Source organism: Rhinatrema bivittatum, chromosome 5 (assembly GCF_901001135.1).
Source record: "Rhinatrema bivittatum chromosome 5, aRhiBiv1.1, whole genome shotgun sequence".
NCBI lineage: Eukaryota > Metazoa > Chordata > Amphibia > Gymnophiona > Rhinatrematidae > Rhinatrema > Rhinatrema bivittatum.
The window spans coordinates 341,494,612-341,513,489 of NC_042619.1; the positions used below are offsets into that span (position 1 = coordinate 341,494,612).

The 18,878-nt window shown below is 46.7% G+C and overlaps 1 protein-coding gene across 1 annotated transcript in view; it reads right to left on the reverse strand.

Annotated features, from left to right (window-relative positions):
• LOC115092958 (E3 ubiquitin-protein ligase HERC2-like) overlaps positions 1-18,878 on the reverse strand; it is a 2,733,734-nt gene that overhangs the window by 2,330,969 nt on the left and 383,887 nt on the right. Inside the window, 1 exon segment of the mRNA XM_029604466.1 lies at positions 1,772-1,965. Within this exon segment, the coding sequence (XP_029460326.1) occupies positions 1,772-1,965 (194 nt within the window).

Here is an 18,878-nt window from a genome sequence, read left to right on the forward strand (position 1 = left end):
CAAATATGCTGCTCCTGCTTCTTTCATATGCAATTGTTCATAGAGAACCCAATAAAATACAGTATGAGCAGACTATATGGTAAATGAGTTTTGATTTTTTATATTAAATACTACTTTAATATCAATCACTATTGTAACAGCCTCTTAATTAAGCTGTGAAAGTACTTCATGAATACATCACTTTTACATTTAGACATCTATATTGGTGTGAAGCTTCAGCAGGCTTAGAGTAAACGATTAAATCGTAAACATATGAAGATTTTATATTATTCAGAAGGTCAACTATGTAATTGGAATATGAAGCAAACAAAACTAACAAACTCAAATTTTGTACAAGGGTTTAAGAGACATCTAGTTTATTTGTATTTATTTTATTTGCCTTTCAGAGCAAACCATCAAGGCAAGGAACAAACAAATCATACAAAATAAACATTAAAATTAATACATCATATAGAGACATCATAAAAAAATTACATTACAAAACCTAAAAGCCACAAACCTCAGTCTGAGTTTTTCATCCATTCTATGTCACACCAATTTTATTTACAGCCTCACTCATGCAGAAATAACAGTGATTCTACCTACTTTCTGAATTTAAGATATTTCCCTTTCCTAATTGCTTCCAGCAATCCAAATTTCTACCCTTATCACAAATTCAATACCCATTGACATAAGAAATAACGTTTCTCTTGCTTTCAGTCAAATGCAATACCAAAAGTGTTCCATTTTTAATCCCTGGAACACATTGGAGCAGATTTTATAAAATACGCCCGCGCGTACTTTTGTTCGCGCACCAGGCACAAACAAAAGTACGCCGGATTTTATAAGATACGCGCATAGCCGCGCGTATCTTATACAATCCGGGGTCGGCGCGCACAAGGGGTGCAAATTTGTGCACCTTGCACACGCCGAGCCCTGCGCGCGCTGCCCGTTCCCTCCGAGGCCACTCCGAAATCGAAGCGGCCTCGAAGGGAACTTTCCTTCGGCCTCCCCCCACCTTCCCCTCCCTTCCCCTACCTAACCCACCCTCCCAGCCCTATCTACACCCCCCCCCCTACCTTTATCGCGAAAGTTACGCCTGCCCCAGGCAGGTGTAACTCGTGCACGCTAGCCGGCCGCCACTTTGCAATTCCCCGGCCCGGGACTAATTTCGGAGGCCTTGGCCATGCCCCCGAAACACCCCTGGGCCGGAACCACACCTGCGGCCACACCCCCAGAACGCCCCCGAATGACATGCTGCCACGACACGCCCCCGACACGCCCCCCAGGAAAGCCCTGGGACTTACGCGCATCCCGGGGCTTGCGCGCGCCGCCAAGCCTATGCAAAATAGGCTCGGCGTGTGCAGGGGGTTTTAAAAGGGTTATGCGCGTAACCCTTTTAAAATCTACCCCATTGTGTTCTAGGTAATTTCACTTAGCTTTTCCTAGTCACTTGCTATTTTTGCTTAAACCAAATAAAACACTTGTCCATGGATTTAAAGCCCCTTTCTAAATACATAAACAAAGCAGGGTACATGAAATTATATAAAAACAATAACTATAATAAATACACATACAATACAAAATGAAAATTATAAATACAATAAGTATAACGATAATCAATAGCCTATAGTAGTATGTTGCCAAGCAGAAAGTAGTAGGATAGAATGATCAATTTGAATCTAACAATCAAATCAATTCTCATTTTATTTATAGCCAGTTTTCCCTGAAAGTTCAAAGCTGGAACAAATTAATCAATAAAATACAAATATGCATACTAAAGAAGGATTACCTGAGCAGGCCCACAACAGATTCCAACAATGTGTTTTCTATCTAAACCTGAAAGAGCAGTGGGTTCAGGTTTGGTGATCCGTAAAGTATCAAAATGCTGGCATTGATCATTACTTCCCCAGCTGTACACTTCACTATCTTCAGTAAGTGCGAGACAATGCATAGAGCCAACAGCAATATCAATTACTTTTTTACCTGTCAGAAACAATGTGCAGATATTGAAAATATTCCAACAACTTCAATTACTGTACAAAGCTGGAAAACCTTATGAGAAGCAATAAAAATAAGCTTCAGATTTATAATGGATATATCAAATATACACTGGATAAAGTTCTGAATATTTAATAGTACTACTATACTATAAAAATCGATGTGGTTACTAAAAGGCAATATTCCCGTATTAAGATAGTAGGCACAATGAACTTTCAATACAATCTTGACTCTTATCTACTGATTTAACCATTTAACATCAGAAAAAAAGGTGAAATTATATTTACCTGATAATTTCTTTCCTTGAATCCTACTATAGCAGTCATCATGTTTGGAATTTCCCTCCTCCACAGCTGAAGGAGACAGAGGACACACCTCTGTTTTTTTATAACATCACTCAGGACTATAAAGGAGGTGTGCCCCTGGTCAATATTAATAGCCTACTGCCAAAGCATTGAAATGAATAGAAATCCCCTTTATACCCTATTCTTGAAACAAAAGTTATGGGGTATTGGGACCCGTTCTGAGCGAGGCACAAATGTAAGAAGAGGAAAGGAAATAAGCAGCAGGAGAAGGGCACTGTCGGATGCCCTTCTGTCGGATGACCTCGCATGATGCCCTTAGTCCCCTTGATCCTTCTGTCGGATGACCTCGCATGATGCCCTTAGTCCCCTTGATCCTACTCATCATTGTCTTCGTGGGTGAGATCCTGATTGGTCTAGCAGGATTCAAGTATAATTTCACCTTCCTTGTCATCCTGCTAAACCAGTCATTACATTTGGGAATCACCAAAGTTTCCCCTTGCTGGGTCAGGAGAAGACAGGGCTGTCTTACCAATTCTTGCCTCGAAGGCAGCAACTGATTTGGCCTGTGTGTTCAAGAAGCTGCAAGGATGACCATGATACTATCTTGCCTGTTTATTCCGGCAAGGCTGAGGTGCCTCTGCCCAGGATGAGGCTTATGCCCTTGCAGAGAGAGCCTGCAGCACTATCAGGATCTGCTACATTAATAATTGATAGACCAATGCTATTACCTCCTTGCTCCATCTGGTATGGTGGTCTTAGAAGCCACCTAACCCTTTGGGGGCACCAAGTATCAAAAACAGTTCATCTGTTTTTCTTTAATATTAGGAATGGCAAGAGAATCTGACATATACACAATCATGAGTTTTAAATTTTTCCTAACAGCTACCACAGCTGAGGGCTGGATAGGCCTTTGTTTCCCATGTAAAGCTGATACTAGCTTGGGTAGGAAAGAAAGACCTTGAGAAATTCCTAGATGAGGATCTCTGCAGAACTGAGCCTGCCTTTCTTAGATGCTTCTTAGCAAAATAAATTCCTTTGAGTAAGACCATTCTTGAAATGGCCCTTCATGAATGCCCATTTGAATGGCCCAAGGCCTTTAACATCTGAATGATATCCTTTCTCTAGTCCCAACACAATCTGACTATCAAAGATGGTGGGATATTAATCTGGAGGCCTGAATGCTCCCTAAGCTGCTTTGGCACTTATAAGCCAGATGCCCTCCATATTCCTGGCTGCTGGCCTCACGACAACCTTAGTGAAGATTTTGGGGGCTGTTGCTAGGTCAAAAGCCACCCTTAGGACAGGGCATACTCGCCCTTACTGGGCTCTGGTGAAACACACAGATGGGAATATGGTAGTGAGTTTCCGCTAAGACCAGAGGACACTGGGAACTCTCCTGGCCTCACCAACAATATTCCCGATTAAAGCTTCTATCCAAAAGTGGGGCACATGTAGCTAACTGTTGACCCCCCCCCCCACCCACCCACCTTTTTTTTTTTAAACCAAATACTGTATTAACAAGGTGCCAAGACTGTTCTCTTCTTGGGGACTCTGAGGTCAGAGTTTTGGAGTATATCCTCACCAGGTCATACCTATTACTTGCCCAAAATGCTAAGGCTATTTTCATCTGGACTGAACATGAAAAAGTGGAATATAAATCAAATAAATAGTGAGCAACTTTGGCACCATTGCCTCCCAAATGGTGACCTGTAGAATACCTGCTTAAAATGGCTTATTTCATTAATGTCTTATCTAATTTGGATCTGATGCGTGTGATCTTTTCAGAAATAAATAAGGCCCGTTTGTTGCATTGGGCCTTGGTTGCAAAAGAGGGGGGAGTGGGGGGGGGTAATGATTCATGGAATCTGTTTATGGTTTGAAACAGTTATCTAGGTGAGTTTTCCGCTTGGTTGATCAAGCTGGTAAGTATAATTTTTTTTGCCTTTGCAATGGCGTTTCCGTAAGTTGTTTGGTATTGCCTGCACTTTGTTTTGTCCATAAGGGATTTTGTCTTTCTCCATTTGCCTATAGCTTTCTGCCAGTTCATTTTAGTTCTTTTAAGATAGCAGGTTTGGGATTCCTTTATGCAAATGGTTTTCCAGGGAGCAATTTCATCCATGGCTAATTTTGATGTCTGTGTTCCAGCTTTCAACCAGGGTGAAGTGGGAGCTTTGAAAGTCGTAGCTTGTTCTGTATCCCATTTGAGGGCATGGAGGAAGCTTTGAGGGTGTATGTGAGATGTTGCTCGGACCATTTTTGAAGTAACTTGATTTTTTTTGTATGAGAGTGGGTGTATTTCAAAGAGGATCTGGTAGTGATCTGTCCAGGAGAACTGGGTGATCTGATTGATTGCAACTGTAAATTGTTGCAACAGTTGAGTTGGAGCAAATATGTGACATAGTTCGTGTTAGTCCAAAGATCAGGTGGCCAGCCTAGAATCTCAAGTGCAGCTAGGAAATCTTAGGGTGCAGCTAAGTTAGGTTCATCAACATAGATGTTGAAGTCTTCTAGGATCAGTGTTCTTGGGTCATTCAGGAGAATTTCCTATATTAGCTGTAGAAGATTGGGTAGCGCTTTGGTTGTACTGTATAGCAGTCAGTATACTAGGAGGATTCCCCAACTGGGGTGAGCATTCGCTTATAAGATGATGATTTCCATTGTTCAAGGTTTTGTGAGAGAGAGTGCACAAGACTCAGTGTGGTCCTGGAAATTACTGATACTCCTCCTCTTTTTCTGTTACTGTGTGGTGTATGAGGGAGGGAATAGCCTTGGGGGAGATTTGATTTAAGTTTCAGTTAAGAAAGGTATGGGCATAGGATTGTCTGTGATTAGGCCATGCAGTAAATCTTTGGTTTGGATGGAACATGAGTTTAGTAGTAGAATTTTAAGGTTGAGGAAGGTGATAGGAATTGTGGTGTTGCACTGCTGCTATATGGTGATTCTTGGTGAATAAATGAGGGATCTGTGAATATGTTTTTGGCTTGTGATGAGGAGCATGTCTCCCATGACCTGTGAGAGTGAAGATCTGAGTGGGAGATGGAAGAGGGGTTTGGGTTAGAGTGAACATCTTCAGGATTTGTGAAAGATGGAGGTCAGGAGAGGGGTAGGGGGGGAGGAAGTGGATTAATGATACAAGCAGAACAAAAAGGGGAAGGGGCGAGGAGTGCAGAGGAGGTGAGAGAGGAAGAGTTTGGAAAGACTCTGATAAATTGGAACTCTGCCTTCAGGTCCTTGTTCTCAGGACAGGGATGGGGAGGGGGAAGAGGCCTGAAGCTGTTCTCTGAGTGCCCTCAGAAAGAGCATGAAGGGGCACACAAAGGGCACATCGCTCGGTGCGGCCCTTCGGCATTGGGAGTACCTCCAGCATGCTTTTTCAACCAGGAGCTCCCCTTGATGATCTCAGCAAGGAGGCGGAGGAAAGAGGAGCTATTGCCGGAAGTGGTGGTGGCAGCAGAGTCAATCGGTGCAGGTGGGGAGGAGACCTCATATGACAGTCATCCTCAATTCACCCTCAGACGAACTCCGGTGGTGCCACAAGTGCCAAGAGGACCATGAGCTTTCTGGCACAGCCTTATCAGCCAGGAGCTGCTGCCCCCCCCCCCCCCCTTGATGATTGCAGTGAAGTGGCGGGAGGAAGGAGCAATTCCTGGTGGCTGTGGCAGAAGAGTTGATTGGTGCAGGCGGGAGGGAAAGTGGCCTCGAATGACAATCAGTGGCACTGAAAGGGCCACGAGTACTCCAAAGATAGAGGCAGCACTGAACCAAGAGAGAGAGGAAGAGCAGGTAGAGCAGGCAGGGCAGAGGCAAAGAGTGACAAAAGGTAGCACAGCAATGCACTGAACCAAAAAAGGCAGGGCATAAGGAGCAGGCAGGCCAGTGGGCAGCACCAAATTTCCAAGGCATTATGAGGGGGGCAGGGGAAGAGAAGATTGTGTGTTTTTTTAGGGTTTTTTTGTTTTGTTGTTTTTTTTCAGGGAGCCAAAACATTCCAATTTATCAAGAAGATAAAACAGGGAAGGAGGAGTTCTTGGAGGAGAAGTCCATTACCTGCTTTTAAGTTCACCTAGAGAATAGCAACTGCCATTAGCAATGGTAACATGGAATAGACTTAGTTTTTGGGTACTTGCCAGGTTCTTGTGGCCTGGATTGGCCACTGTTGGAAGCAGGATGCTGGGCTTGATGGAACCTTGGTCTGACCCAGTATGGCATTTCTTATGTTCTTATGTTCTCCTCCAAGAGCTTATCCAATCCTTTTTTAAACACAGCTATACTAACTGCACTAACCACATCCTCTGGCAACAAATTCCAGAGTTTAATTGTGCGTTGAGTAAAAAAGAACTTTCTCCGATTAGTTTTAAATGTGCCCCATGCTAACTTCATGGAGTGCCCCCTAGTCTTTCTACTATCCGAAAGAGTAAATAACTGATTCACATCTACCCGTTCTAGAACTCTCTTGATTTTAAACATCTCTATCGTATCCCCCCTCAGCCGTCTCTTCTCCAAGCTGAAAAGTCCTAACCTCTTTAGTCTTTCCTCATAGGGGAGCTGTTCCATTCCCCTTATCATTTTGGTAGCCCTTCTCTGTACCTTCTCCATCGCAATTATATATTTTTTGAGATGCGGCGACCAGAATTGTACACAGTATTCAAGGTGCGGTCTCACCATGGAGCGATATAGAGGCATTATGATATTTTCCGTATTATTCACCATTCCCTTTCTAATAATTCCCAACATTCTGTTTGCTTTTTTGACTGCCGCAGCACACTGAACCGACGATTTCAATGTGTTATTCACTATGACACCTAGATCTCTTTCTTGGGTTGTAGCACCTAATATGGAACCCAACATTGTGTAATTATAGCATGGGTTATTTTTCCCTATATGCATCACCTTGCACTTATCCACATTAAATTTCATCTGCCATTTGGATGCCCAGTTTTCCAGTCTCACAAGGTCTTCCTACAATTTATCACAATCTGCTTGTGATTTAACTACTCTGAACAATTTTGTGTCATCTGCAAATTTGATTACCTCACTTGTCGTATTTCTTTCCAGATAATTTATAAATATATTGAAAAGTATTTCAATCCTGTCAGACAAATCTGATTGACTTTTTTGACTGGGTAACCAAGGAATTGGATCGAGGAAGAGCACTCGATGTCATCTACTTGGATTTCAGCAAAGCTTTTGACACTGTCCCGCACAGGAGACTGGTGAATAAAATGAGAAGCTTAGGAGTGAGTGCCGAGGTGGTGGCCTGGATTGCAAACTGGTTGACGGACAGAAGACAATTTGTGATGGTAAATGGAACTCTCTCTGAAGAGAGAGCGGTTTTAAGCGGTGTACCGCAGGGATCGGTGTTGGGACCGGTCCTTTTCAATATCTTTGTGAGCGACATTGCGGAAGGGATAGAAGGTAAGGTATGTCTTTTTGCGGATGACACTAAGATCTGCAACAGAGTGGACACGCCGGAAGGAGTGGAGAGAATGAGACGGGATTTAAGGAAGATGGAAGAGTGGTCGAAGACATGGCAGCTGACATTCAATGCCAAGAAGTGCAAAGTCATGCATATGGGGAGTGGAAATCCGAATGAACTGTATTCGATGGGGGGAGAAAGGCTGATGTGCACGGAGCAGGAGAGAGACCTTGGGGTGATGGTGTCTAATGATCTGAAGTCGGCGAAACAATGTGACAAGGCGATAGCTAAAGCCAGAAGAATGCTGGGCTGCATAGAGAGAGGAATATCGAGTAAGAAAAGGGAAGTGATTATCCCCTTGTACAGGTCCTTGGTGAGACCTCACCTGGAGTATTGTGTTCAGTTCTGGAGACCGTATCTCCGAAGAGACAGAGACAAGATGGAGGCGGTCCAGAGAAGGGTGACCAAAAAGGTGGAAGGTCTTCATCAAATGACTTATGAGGAGAGATTGAAGAACCTAAATATGTACACCCTGGAGGAAAGGAGGAGCAGAGGTGATATGATACAGACTTTCAGATACTTGAAAGGTTTTAATGATCCAATGACAACGACAAACCTTTTCCATAGGAAAAAAATCAGCAGAACCAGGGGTCACGATTTGAAGCTCCAGGGAGGAAGATTCAGAACCAATGTCAGGAAGTATTTCTTCACGGAGAGGGTGGTGGATGCCTGGAATGCCCTTCCGAAGGAAGTGGTGAAGACCAGAACTGTGAAGGACTTCAAAGGGGCGTGGGATAAACACTGTGGATCCATAAAATCAAGAGGCCGTCAATAAAGAGTGGGTGGCTCGCCAGAATGACGGCTACTGCCTGGAGATAATACCCTTATTCAATAAACATACACATGGTTACTGTGACTCCAACATCACTCTAAGCTACAACAGCAAGAGGAAATGTGGAAAAAAGGATTCGCACTCACAAAGTGGGGAGTAGCTGGCTTGTTACGGCGGTTACTACCCCAAACCAAATAAGCCTGATACTTCACTTTCAATGCATATCCAGCATAGCTCTCTGCTTCAACGGTAGGGGAGAAGAAAAACTGATACTTCACGCATAGCTCTCTGCTTCAACGGCAGGGGAGAAGAAAAACTGATACTTCACGCATATCCAGCATAGCTCCCTGCTTCAACGGCAGGGGAGAAGAAAAACTGATACTTCACGCATATCCAGCATAGCTCTCTGCTTCAACGGCAGGGGAGAAGAAAAAGGATTCACACTCACAAAGCGGGGAGTAGCTGGCTTGTTACGGCGGTTACTACCCCAAACCAAATAAGCCTGATACTTCACTTTCAATGTATATCCTGCTTCAACCGCAGGGGAGAAGAAAAACTGATACTTCACGCATATCCAGCATAGCTCTCTGCTTCAACGGCAGGGGAGAAGAAAAACTGATACTACACGCATATCCAGCATAGCTCCCTGCTTCAACGGCAGGGGAGAAGAAAAACAACCAATAAGGGCTGAATAACACAGTCTGGGTAAAACAAATAAACATGGGTGTAGCTTGCTTATTGCGACGGTTACTACCCCTACTACCCCTAACTAATCAAGCTTGATATTTCACTTGGTTGCAGCTCCATCACTGCTCTCTACATTAATGGTGGGGGTGGAAGAGAAATAGAACCAAAGAGCTAAGAGAAACAGATAAGTATGAGAAAAAAATGTGAAGCTTGCTGGGCAGACTGGATGGGCCGTTTGGTCTTCTTCTGCCGTCATTTCTATGTTTCTGTTTCTATAAGTAAGGGTCCCAATACAGATCCCTGAGGCACTCCACTGTCCACTCCCTTCCACTGTGAAAATTGTCCATTTAATCCTACTCTCTGTTTCCTGTCTTTTAGCCAGTTTGCAATCCACGAAAGGACATCGCCACCTATCCCATGACTTTTTACTTTTCCTAGAAGCCTCTCATGAGGAACTTTGTCAAACGCCTTCTGAAAATCCAAATATACTAAATCTACCGGTTCACCTTTATCCACATATTTATTAACGCCTTCAAAAAAGTGAAGCAGATTTGTGAGGCAAGACTTGCCTTGGGTAAAGCCATGCTGACTTTGTTCCATTAAACCATGTCTTTCTATATGTTCTGTAATTTTCATGTTTGGAACGCTTTCCACTATTTTTCCTGGCACTGAAGTCAGACTAACCAATCTGTAGTTTCCCGGATCTCCCCTGGAGCCCTTTTTAAATATTGGGGTTAGATTTGCTATCCTCCAGGCTTCAGGTACACTGTTGAGATTACGTACCTGATAATCTCCTTTTCCTTTGTGTATGCAGATGGACTCAAAACAAATGGGTATTGTGTGCTCGTGCTAGCAGTTGGAGACGGATCTGACGTCAGCACGGGTACATATACCCCCACATGAAGTGCAGCAAATCAGTAATCTTCCTTGCAAAGCTTCTATGGATATATGTGTGACTGACCGATCGATTAATCAACAGGATTACCCTGACCAATTGATGGTAGCTGGAGACCGTCAGTGTACTCAGCCGGGAAAGCGTCGACACCCGGCAGGGTGGATGCCCTATATAAGAAAACATGTCTTACCGTGAGTCGGCGAATCCCCATGTATACCGGCAGCCAGGCGGGATGCTGAGTCCATCTGCATACACTAAGGAAAAGGAGATTATCAGGTAAGTAGTCTCAACATTTCCTAGCATGTAGCAGATGGACTCAAAACAAATGGGATGTACAAAAGCTACTCCCGGACTGGGCGGGAGGCTGCCGAGGACGTGTTTGTAGGATTGCCCTCGCAAATGCTGTGTCTTCCCTGGCCTGGACGTCCAGACGGTAGAATCTGGAGAAGGTATGGAGGGAGGACCACGTCGCCGCTTTGCATATCTCTGCAGGCGACAGCAGCTTAGCTTCTGCCCAAGAGGCCGATTGTGCTCTGGTAGAATGAGCCTTGACCTGTAGAGGCAGTGGTTTTCCCGCCTCTATGTAGGCTGCCTTGATAACTTCTTTAATCCAGCGGGCGATGGTTGGCCGTGAGGCCGCTTCCCCTTGCTTCTTCCCGCTGTGCAGGGCGAACAGGTGGTCCGTCTTTCGTACTGAACATAAGAACATAAGAACATAAGAAAATGCCGTACTGGGTCAGACCAAGGGTCCATCAAGCCCATCATCCTGTTTCCAACAGTGGTCAATCCAGGCCATAAGAACCTGGCAAGTACCCAAAAACTAAGTCTATTCCATGTAACCATTGCTAATGGCAGTGGCTATACTCTAAGTGAACTTAATAGCAGGTAATGGACTTCTCCTCCAAGAACTTATCCAATCCTTTTTTAAACACAGCTATACTAACTGCACTAACCACATTCTCTGGCAACAAAATCCAGAGTTTAATTGTGCGTTGAGTAAAAAAGAACTTTCTCCGATTACTGCTTCTGACATTGCCAGGTATCTGGACAGCAGTCTGCCGATGTCGAGATGGTGTAGCAGTCGACCTTCCTCTGACTTCTTCAAACCTTCCGTGGTAGGCAAGGATATGGTTTGGTTGAGGTGAAAGTGTGAGACCACTTTGGGTAAAAAGGATGGAACTGTGTGAAGATGGATAGCCTCTGGAGTGATTCTGAGAAATGGATCATGACAGGATAGTGCTTGTAGCTCTGAGATGCGGCATGCTGAACACACAGCCAGCAAGAACACCATCTTCAAGGTTAGCAAATAGAGGGACAGGCCTCGAAGGTGGACCCCGCTAGAAATTCCAATACTAGGTTGAGGTTCCACAAGGGCACTGGCCACTTCAGTGGCGGACGGATGCGTTTGACTCCTTTCAGGAAACGTCTGGGTGTTTGGCAATGGAGTTGCCGTCACTCCTGGGACCGTAGCAAGATAGCGCTGCTACCTGAACCCTAATGGAGCTGAGGGACAGACCCTTCTGAAGTCCGTCTTGTAGGAAGTCCAGAATGATAGGAATCTTCGCGGTATGTGAATTGGTGCTGTGAGAGTCGCACCAGGCTTCAAAGACTCTCCAGATCCTGATATATGTTAGTGATGTGGAGAACTTGCGTGCTCGGAGGAGTGTATCTATTACCGGCTCGAGTATCCCCTTTCCTTCAGTCTAGCCCTCTCAATGGCCAGACCGTAAGAGAGAATTGAGCTGGATCCTCGTGGAGGATGGGACCTTGCTGCAGCAGGTCCCTGTGCGGAGGTAGGCGTAGCGGAGTCCCTGCCAGCAGTCTTCTCATGTCCGCGTACCAGGGTCTTCTTGGCCAGTCCGGGGCCACTAGAAGAACTAGGCCTCTGTGTCGCTAAATCCTGTGAACAACGGCGCCCAGCAGGGGCCATGGAGGAAAGGAGTATAGCAGGATCCCCTGAGGCCACGACTGTACCAGGGCATCGATCCCCTGAGCTCGAGGATCCCGCCTGCGGCTGAAATATCTGGGAACTTGAGCGTTGGACCTGTCTGCTAATAGGTCCATGGCTGGCGTCCCCCATCGATCCACAATTATCTGAAAAACTGTGGGTGACAGCTGCCACTCCCCCGGGTTTAGGCTTTCTCTGCTGAGGAAGTCTGCCGTGGTGTTGTCCTTCCCGGCAATGTGGATGGCGAAGATGTCCTAAAGATTTGCTTCTGCCCAAATCATCAGGGGAGTTATTTCTAGGGACACTTGTTGGCTTCTGGTTCCGCCCTGTCGATTGATGTATGCCACCGTGGTGGCGTTGTCTGACATCACTCTGACCGCTCTGTCGCGAAGTCTGTGGCAAATCGCAGGCACGCAAGCCCTGACTGCCCGTGCCTCTAGTCGGTTGATGTTCCACCTCGACTCTTCTCTGGTCCACCGCCCTTGGGCGGTGAGTTCCTCTAAGTGTGCTCCCCATCCGTTCAGGCTGGCATCTGTGGTGAGCAGAATCCAGGTTGGGGAGGACATTCTTGACCCCCGGCTCGTGTGGCCAGGCTGCAACCACCACCGTAGCTGATACCGCACTCTGGCCGGTAGAGGTAGGCATACGGTTTTGTAGTTCTGTGATCGTGGACTCCATCGAGATAGAAGGGCGCGATTGCAACGGTCTGATATGAGCCCGCGCCCATGGCACCACCTCCAGAGTGGATGCCATGAGGCCGAGGACCTGTAGGGTAATCTCGAGCTTTGGGCCGGCTGGCACTCAGCAGGGCCTGCAGATTATTCTGGAGTTTTGATTTTCTCTTGGAGGTCAGGCTGACCTTGTCTTCTCGGGTGTCGAATGGGACCCCTAGGTATTCCAGCGACTGGGACGGCTGTAGGGAGCTCTTGTTTACTTTGACTACCCATCCGAGGCTTTTCAGAAGAGCTATAACTCTGTTGGTTGCCCGGTGGCTCTCCTCCGGTGACTTTGCCCTGATCAGCCAATCGTCCAGGTAGGGATGGACAAGAATTCCTTCCTTCCTGAGTGCCGCCGCCACTACTACTATTACCTTGGTAAAGATCCGCGGCGCGGTGGCTAACCCGAAGGGTAAAGCTCGGAACTGGAAGTGCTGATTCAGGACTTTGAAGCGTAAATAGCGCTGGTGATCCCGATGGATGGGGATATGCAGGTAGGCTTCCGACACATCTAGGGAGGTGAGAAACTCCCCTGGCTGTACTGAATTCTTGACCGACCATAGAGTTTCCATGCGAAAGCTGGGGACCCGTAGGTGTCGGTTGACTGACTTGAGGTCCAGGATGGGCCTGAAAGTGTCCTCCTTCTTGGGTACTATGAAATAAATGGAATAATGCCCAGAATTTACCTCTTCCGCAGGTACTGGGATTATGGTTTTTAGGGCCAGGAGCCTCTGTAAGGTCACTTCCAGTGCCGCTGCCTTGAGTGGCGAACAAGGAGATTCCACAAACTTGTTCGGCGGAAGCCGAAAGAAATCCAGGTAATATCCTTCCCGGATGATGGCGAGGACCCACTGGTCCGAAGTAATCTCGACCCACCTGCGGTAGAAGAGGGTTAGCCTGCCCCCTATGGCTGCTACCCCCGGATGGGTCGGCTGATTGTCATTGTGGGTTGTGGCCGGGGCCGGAACCCGAGCCGGTTCTCTTCTTGTTATGATTAGTCCGAAAGGACTGGTTCCTGGCCTGGGAACGAGGATCTCGATAGCGAGACCTGTAAGGGTTGAAGCGCTGAGAATTTCTACCTCTGGAAGGTCTAGAAAAGGACCGCTGGCTCCTCCTCGGCCTGTCTTCTGGTAAACGGGGTAAAGGAGAGGCACCCCATCTAGTAGCCCAGTTCTCGAGATCGCTGCCGAACAGTAGTGAACCCTTAAAGGGGTGAGTCGCGTCTTGGAGGACGAGTCGGCCGCCCAATGACAGAGCCAAAGCTGTCTTCTGGCTGCCACTGAGGAGGACACTCCTTTGGCTGCCGTACGAACGAGGTCGGAGACTGCGTCAGTGAGAAATGCGAGAGCTGATTCCATGTCTGTCCCCTGGGCGTTATTTCTCGCCTGGAATAAACAGGAGCGCGTCACCATGGTGCAGCAGGTCGCGATTCGTAGGACATGGCTGCTACCTCAAAGGCTTGTTTCAGAATGGTGTCCATGCGCCGGTCATGCGTATCTTTGAGGGCCGCTCCCCCCCTCAACCGGAATGGTGGTGTGCTTCACTATTGCGTTAACTATGGAGTCTACCTTGGGGCATGCTAGCAGCTCCTTGGACGCCGGATCCAGAGGGTACATGCCTGTCAAGGCTCGACCCCCCTTTGAATGAGGCCTCCGGTGCCTTCCATTCCAGATCGATTAGCTGCTGTGCTGCTTGTAGGAGGGGAAAATGGTGAGCCGGTTGGCGCAGGCCCTCTAACAGAGGGTTCATTTTAGGGTCCCCTGGGGTGTCCTGGCCCGGAATGGCCAGTTCCGATAGACATTGCGAGACCAGGCCTGAGAGATCCTCTTTCCGAAAGAAGAGCCTCATGGTCCGATATGGCTCTATCTCCGAGGGAAGTTCACCCTCCTTGGGGGGGCTCCTCACTTACCTGGGAGCAATCCGAATCCCCATAATCGGGCTGTCGGGCAGCGAGTGGTCGCGCCTAGGTCTCGAGGGTCCAGGAGCCGGATCAACCGGGACGGAAAGACCCATTCGAGGAGCAGACTGCATCTGGACAAAGGCGTGAATCCCTTTGAATAATTCCACCCAGGAAAGCGAAGCAGGATCTGGCCGTAGGGGCACCAGGTCTCTCGGGTTCCCTGGTTGCTCACCGCGGCCCGCTAAGTCGGTGTGCTCCCTGAGGAAACCGCTGGGCTGGGGCCGGTCCTGTGCTGGAACTCCCATGGCCTCCTCACATTGGGCACATAGTGAGTCTGCTTCCTCGCTCTGTGTAGCTCTGAGGTTGCATGCTGAGCAGAGGCTTAGAGCTTTCATGCCAGATTCTGGAGATGCTGGCTCTGCGGCCGCATGGGCTCCATTCGCCTGAAATCGGTATCGCCCAATGATGTGCGCTTAACAGCATGCGCCTAGAACGGGCGTTTTATAAATGTGCGTCTAACCCCGGGCGTCTTATCAACGTGCGCCTATCTACGGGCGTCTTAGCAATGTGTGCCTATCCACGGGCGTCTTAGCAATGTGCGCCTATCTACGGGTGCCTTATAAATGTGCGAACAACGTGCACCTATCGCGCGCGCTGATAACAACGTGCGCCTATCGCGCGCACTGATAACAACGTGCGCCTATCGCGCGCGCTGATAACAAGCGCCTATCGGTGAAGGAGAGTAGGCAGGCAGAATGGCGACCTCCTTGGCGTGCTGCCTCGTAGGCAGGCCCAGCTATCCACACTTCCTCGGAGACCAAGTAAAGATATACGCCTTACCTTGTCTTCGGCGCTTCCCGGCTGTGACCTGGGCGATCTCCGGCTGCGGGGGGAGAGTACCTTCAACCGCCGCGCATAAGGAAGTGCGCCCGCTGCCTCAAGGCCGCTCCCGAACCTCGTCTCGCTCGGGGGCCAAGCCGCGCCCAAGCCCTTCCTCAGTCGGGGGCCAAGTCCCCGCCGGGGACCGAGGCTGCCTCCAGGCCGCCGCCCAAACTCGTCTCGCTCGGGGGCCAAGCCGCGCCCAAGACCTTCTCACTCGGGGGCTAGGTCCCTGCCGCGAACCGGCCACCGGACTGAGGCTCTTACCTCCGAGGGATCACGGAAGTCCGCTCGGGAAACTCTACTGGGTGAGTGGACCGCCCTGGTATCACCGCAGGGAGTGCGGGGCTTGCTTCAATAGGTTTCTTCTAGTAATTTAGTCGTTAGAATTTGGATACATGTTCAGCGAGCGTGGGGTAGCTCAAACTGCTTTGGAGACGGAAATTACTGATTTGCTGCACTTCCTGTGGGGTATATGTACCCGTGTGACGTCAGATCCGTCTCTAATGCTAGCACGAGCACACAATACCCATTTGTTTTGAGTCCATCTGCTACACCTAGGAAATGGATGATTTAATGATAGGTTACAAATTTTTACTAATAGGTCTGAAATTTCATTTTTTAGTTCCTTCAGAACTCTGGGGTGTCTATACCATCGGTCCAGGTGATTTACTACTCTTCAGTTTGTCAATCAGGTCTACCACATCTTCTAGGTTCACCGTGATTTGATTCAGTCCATCAGAATCATTACCATGAAAACCTTCTCCATTACGTGTACCTCCCCAACATCCTCTTCAGTAAACACCGAAGCAAAGAAATCATTTAATCTTTCTGCAATGGCCTTTATCTTCTCTAAGTGCCCCTTTAACCCTTCAATCATCTAATGGTCCAACTGACTCCCTTACAGGCTTTCTGCTTTGGATATATTTTTTAAAGTTTTTAATGTGAGTTTTTGCCTCTACAGCCAACTTCTTTTCAAATTCTCTCTTAGCCTGTCTTGTCTTACATTTAACTTGCCAAAGTTTATGCTTTATCCTATTTTCTTCTGTTGGATCCTTCTTCCAATTTTGAATGAAGATCTTTGGCTAAAATAGTTCTTTCACCTCCCCTTTTAACTATGTCGGTAATCGTTTTGCCTTCTTTCCACCTTTCTTAATGTGTGGAATACATCTGGACTGTGCTTCTAGAATTGTATTTTTTAACAATGACCAAGCCTCTTGGACATTTTTTACTTTTGTAGCTGCTCCTTTCAGTTTTTTTCTAACAGTTTTTCTCATTTTATCAAAGTTTCCCTTTTGAAAGTTTAGCACAAGAGCCTTGGATTTGCACACTGTTCCTCTTCCAGTCATTAAATCAAATTTGATCATATTATGATCACTATGCCAAGCGGCCCCCACCACCATTACCTCTCTCACCAAGTCCTGTGGTCCACTGAGAATTAGATCTAAAATTTCTCCCTCTCTCGTTGGTTCCTGAACCAATTGCTCCATAAAGCTATCATTTATTCCATCCAGGAACGTTATCTCTCTAGCGTGTCCTGATGATACATTTACCCAGTCAATATTGGGGTGATTGAAGTTTCCCATTATTACTGCACTACCAATTTGGTTAGCTTCCCTACTTTCTCTTAGGCATTTCCACTGTCCTTCTCACCATCTTGACCAGGGGGGACGGTAGTATACTCCTATTTCTATAGTCTTCCCCGACATACAAGGGATTTCTACCCATAAAGATTCAATTTTGCATTTAGTCTCATGCAGGATGTTTATCCTGCTGGACTCTATGCCATCCCGGACATAAAGCGCCACACCGCCTCCCGGGTGCTCCTCTCTGTCATTGCGATATAATTTGTACCCCGTTATAGCACTGTCCCATTGGTTATATTCTTTCCACCATGTCTCTGAAATGCCAATTAAGTCTATGTCATCATTCACTTCTTAATTTTCTTAGAGGCCTCTCTATTAAAATAGGTCTAGTGGGTAACAGGTTTTTAATGTTATAATGTTTGAACACCCAAGTGTGGACACCCAGACTTCTCATTTTTGTCAAACAGAGCACAGTGAGTTGATGCTTGCTGAGTGACTATGTACACTAAGAAAATAAGTCGCACTAACTCTTACACCCAGAAAGCAAAAGGCTGCTTTTAAGTCACTGCAGTACAAATGCTACAAGAAATAGAATCTCTGTATCTTTCCTGCACTCACTAGTTGTGTCAGTTGTAATGATTGTCTTATCCTGAAGATAACACAATGTAACTGTCTCACAGTGAATACAGAGTTAGACAGTGTCAGTGAGTGATCATTTAAAGGTAATTTACATGTAATCTTTTTTTTTCACTCTTCAGTCTCGTAACAAAAATTACGATAAAATAAAAAATAGAGAAACCCAGTTCCGCAGAGTGGCGGGCAGGTTTCGTGAGGACTAACATTATTTATTTATTTATTTTTAGATTTTTATATACCGGTGTTCCTGTATGGAATACAGATCACATCGGTTTACATTGAAACAGAAACATAAATTTTTGCCAAGAGGCATTACAAAGAACAAGGTTATGGAACTTTACACCTGTAACACGTGTTCTGCTATCCTTGCAGAACACGTGTTACAGGTAAGCAGCTCTGCTTTCTCCAAGGATAAGCAGGTTGGTAGCCTTCTCACATGGGTGAATCCCTAGCTATAGGCTGCTCCCCAACACAAAAGGGGACCAACAGACACCTAACCTAGTACCAACGGGCACAACAACAATGGTGCTGTTGGTAACAGTGGGGAGTGGGGAGAAAGCATGCAGCCGAACAACAGGCCCTAGGTTGGGAGAGTTGGGTTCTACACCTCAAACAGATTCCACTTGAAAGAGTGGATGAACCTACTGTCGCGTCAGGTATCCCTATCCAGGCAGTAATGTGATGTAAATGTGTGGAGAGAACTCCATGTCACAGCCTTGCAGATCTCCTTCATGGGAACTGCTCGCAAGTGGGCCACCGACAATGCCATGGCTACGAGAGAATTAGCCTAGAATTGACCCCCAAGATGCAGTCCCACCCGAGTATAATAGAAGGAGATGCAATCTGCAAGTCAATTGCAGATTGTTTCTTTTGTTGCCAAAGAGACAAAGAAACAAATTGAATGGACTGTCTTTGGGCTTCTGTCCACTCCAGATAGAAGGCAATAGCTCACTTGCAGTCCAAACTGTGCAGTGCTCATTCGCCTTGGTACGAATGGGGTCTGGGAAAGACAACTGGCAGGACAATTGACTGTTTAAGATGGAAATCTGTCACCACCTTAGGCAGGAATTTACTTAAGACAACCTTGTCATGATAAAA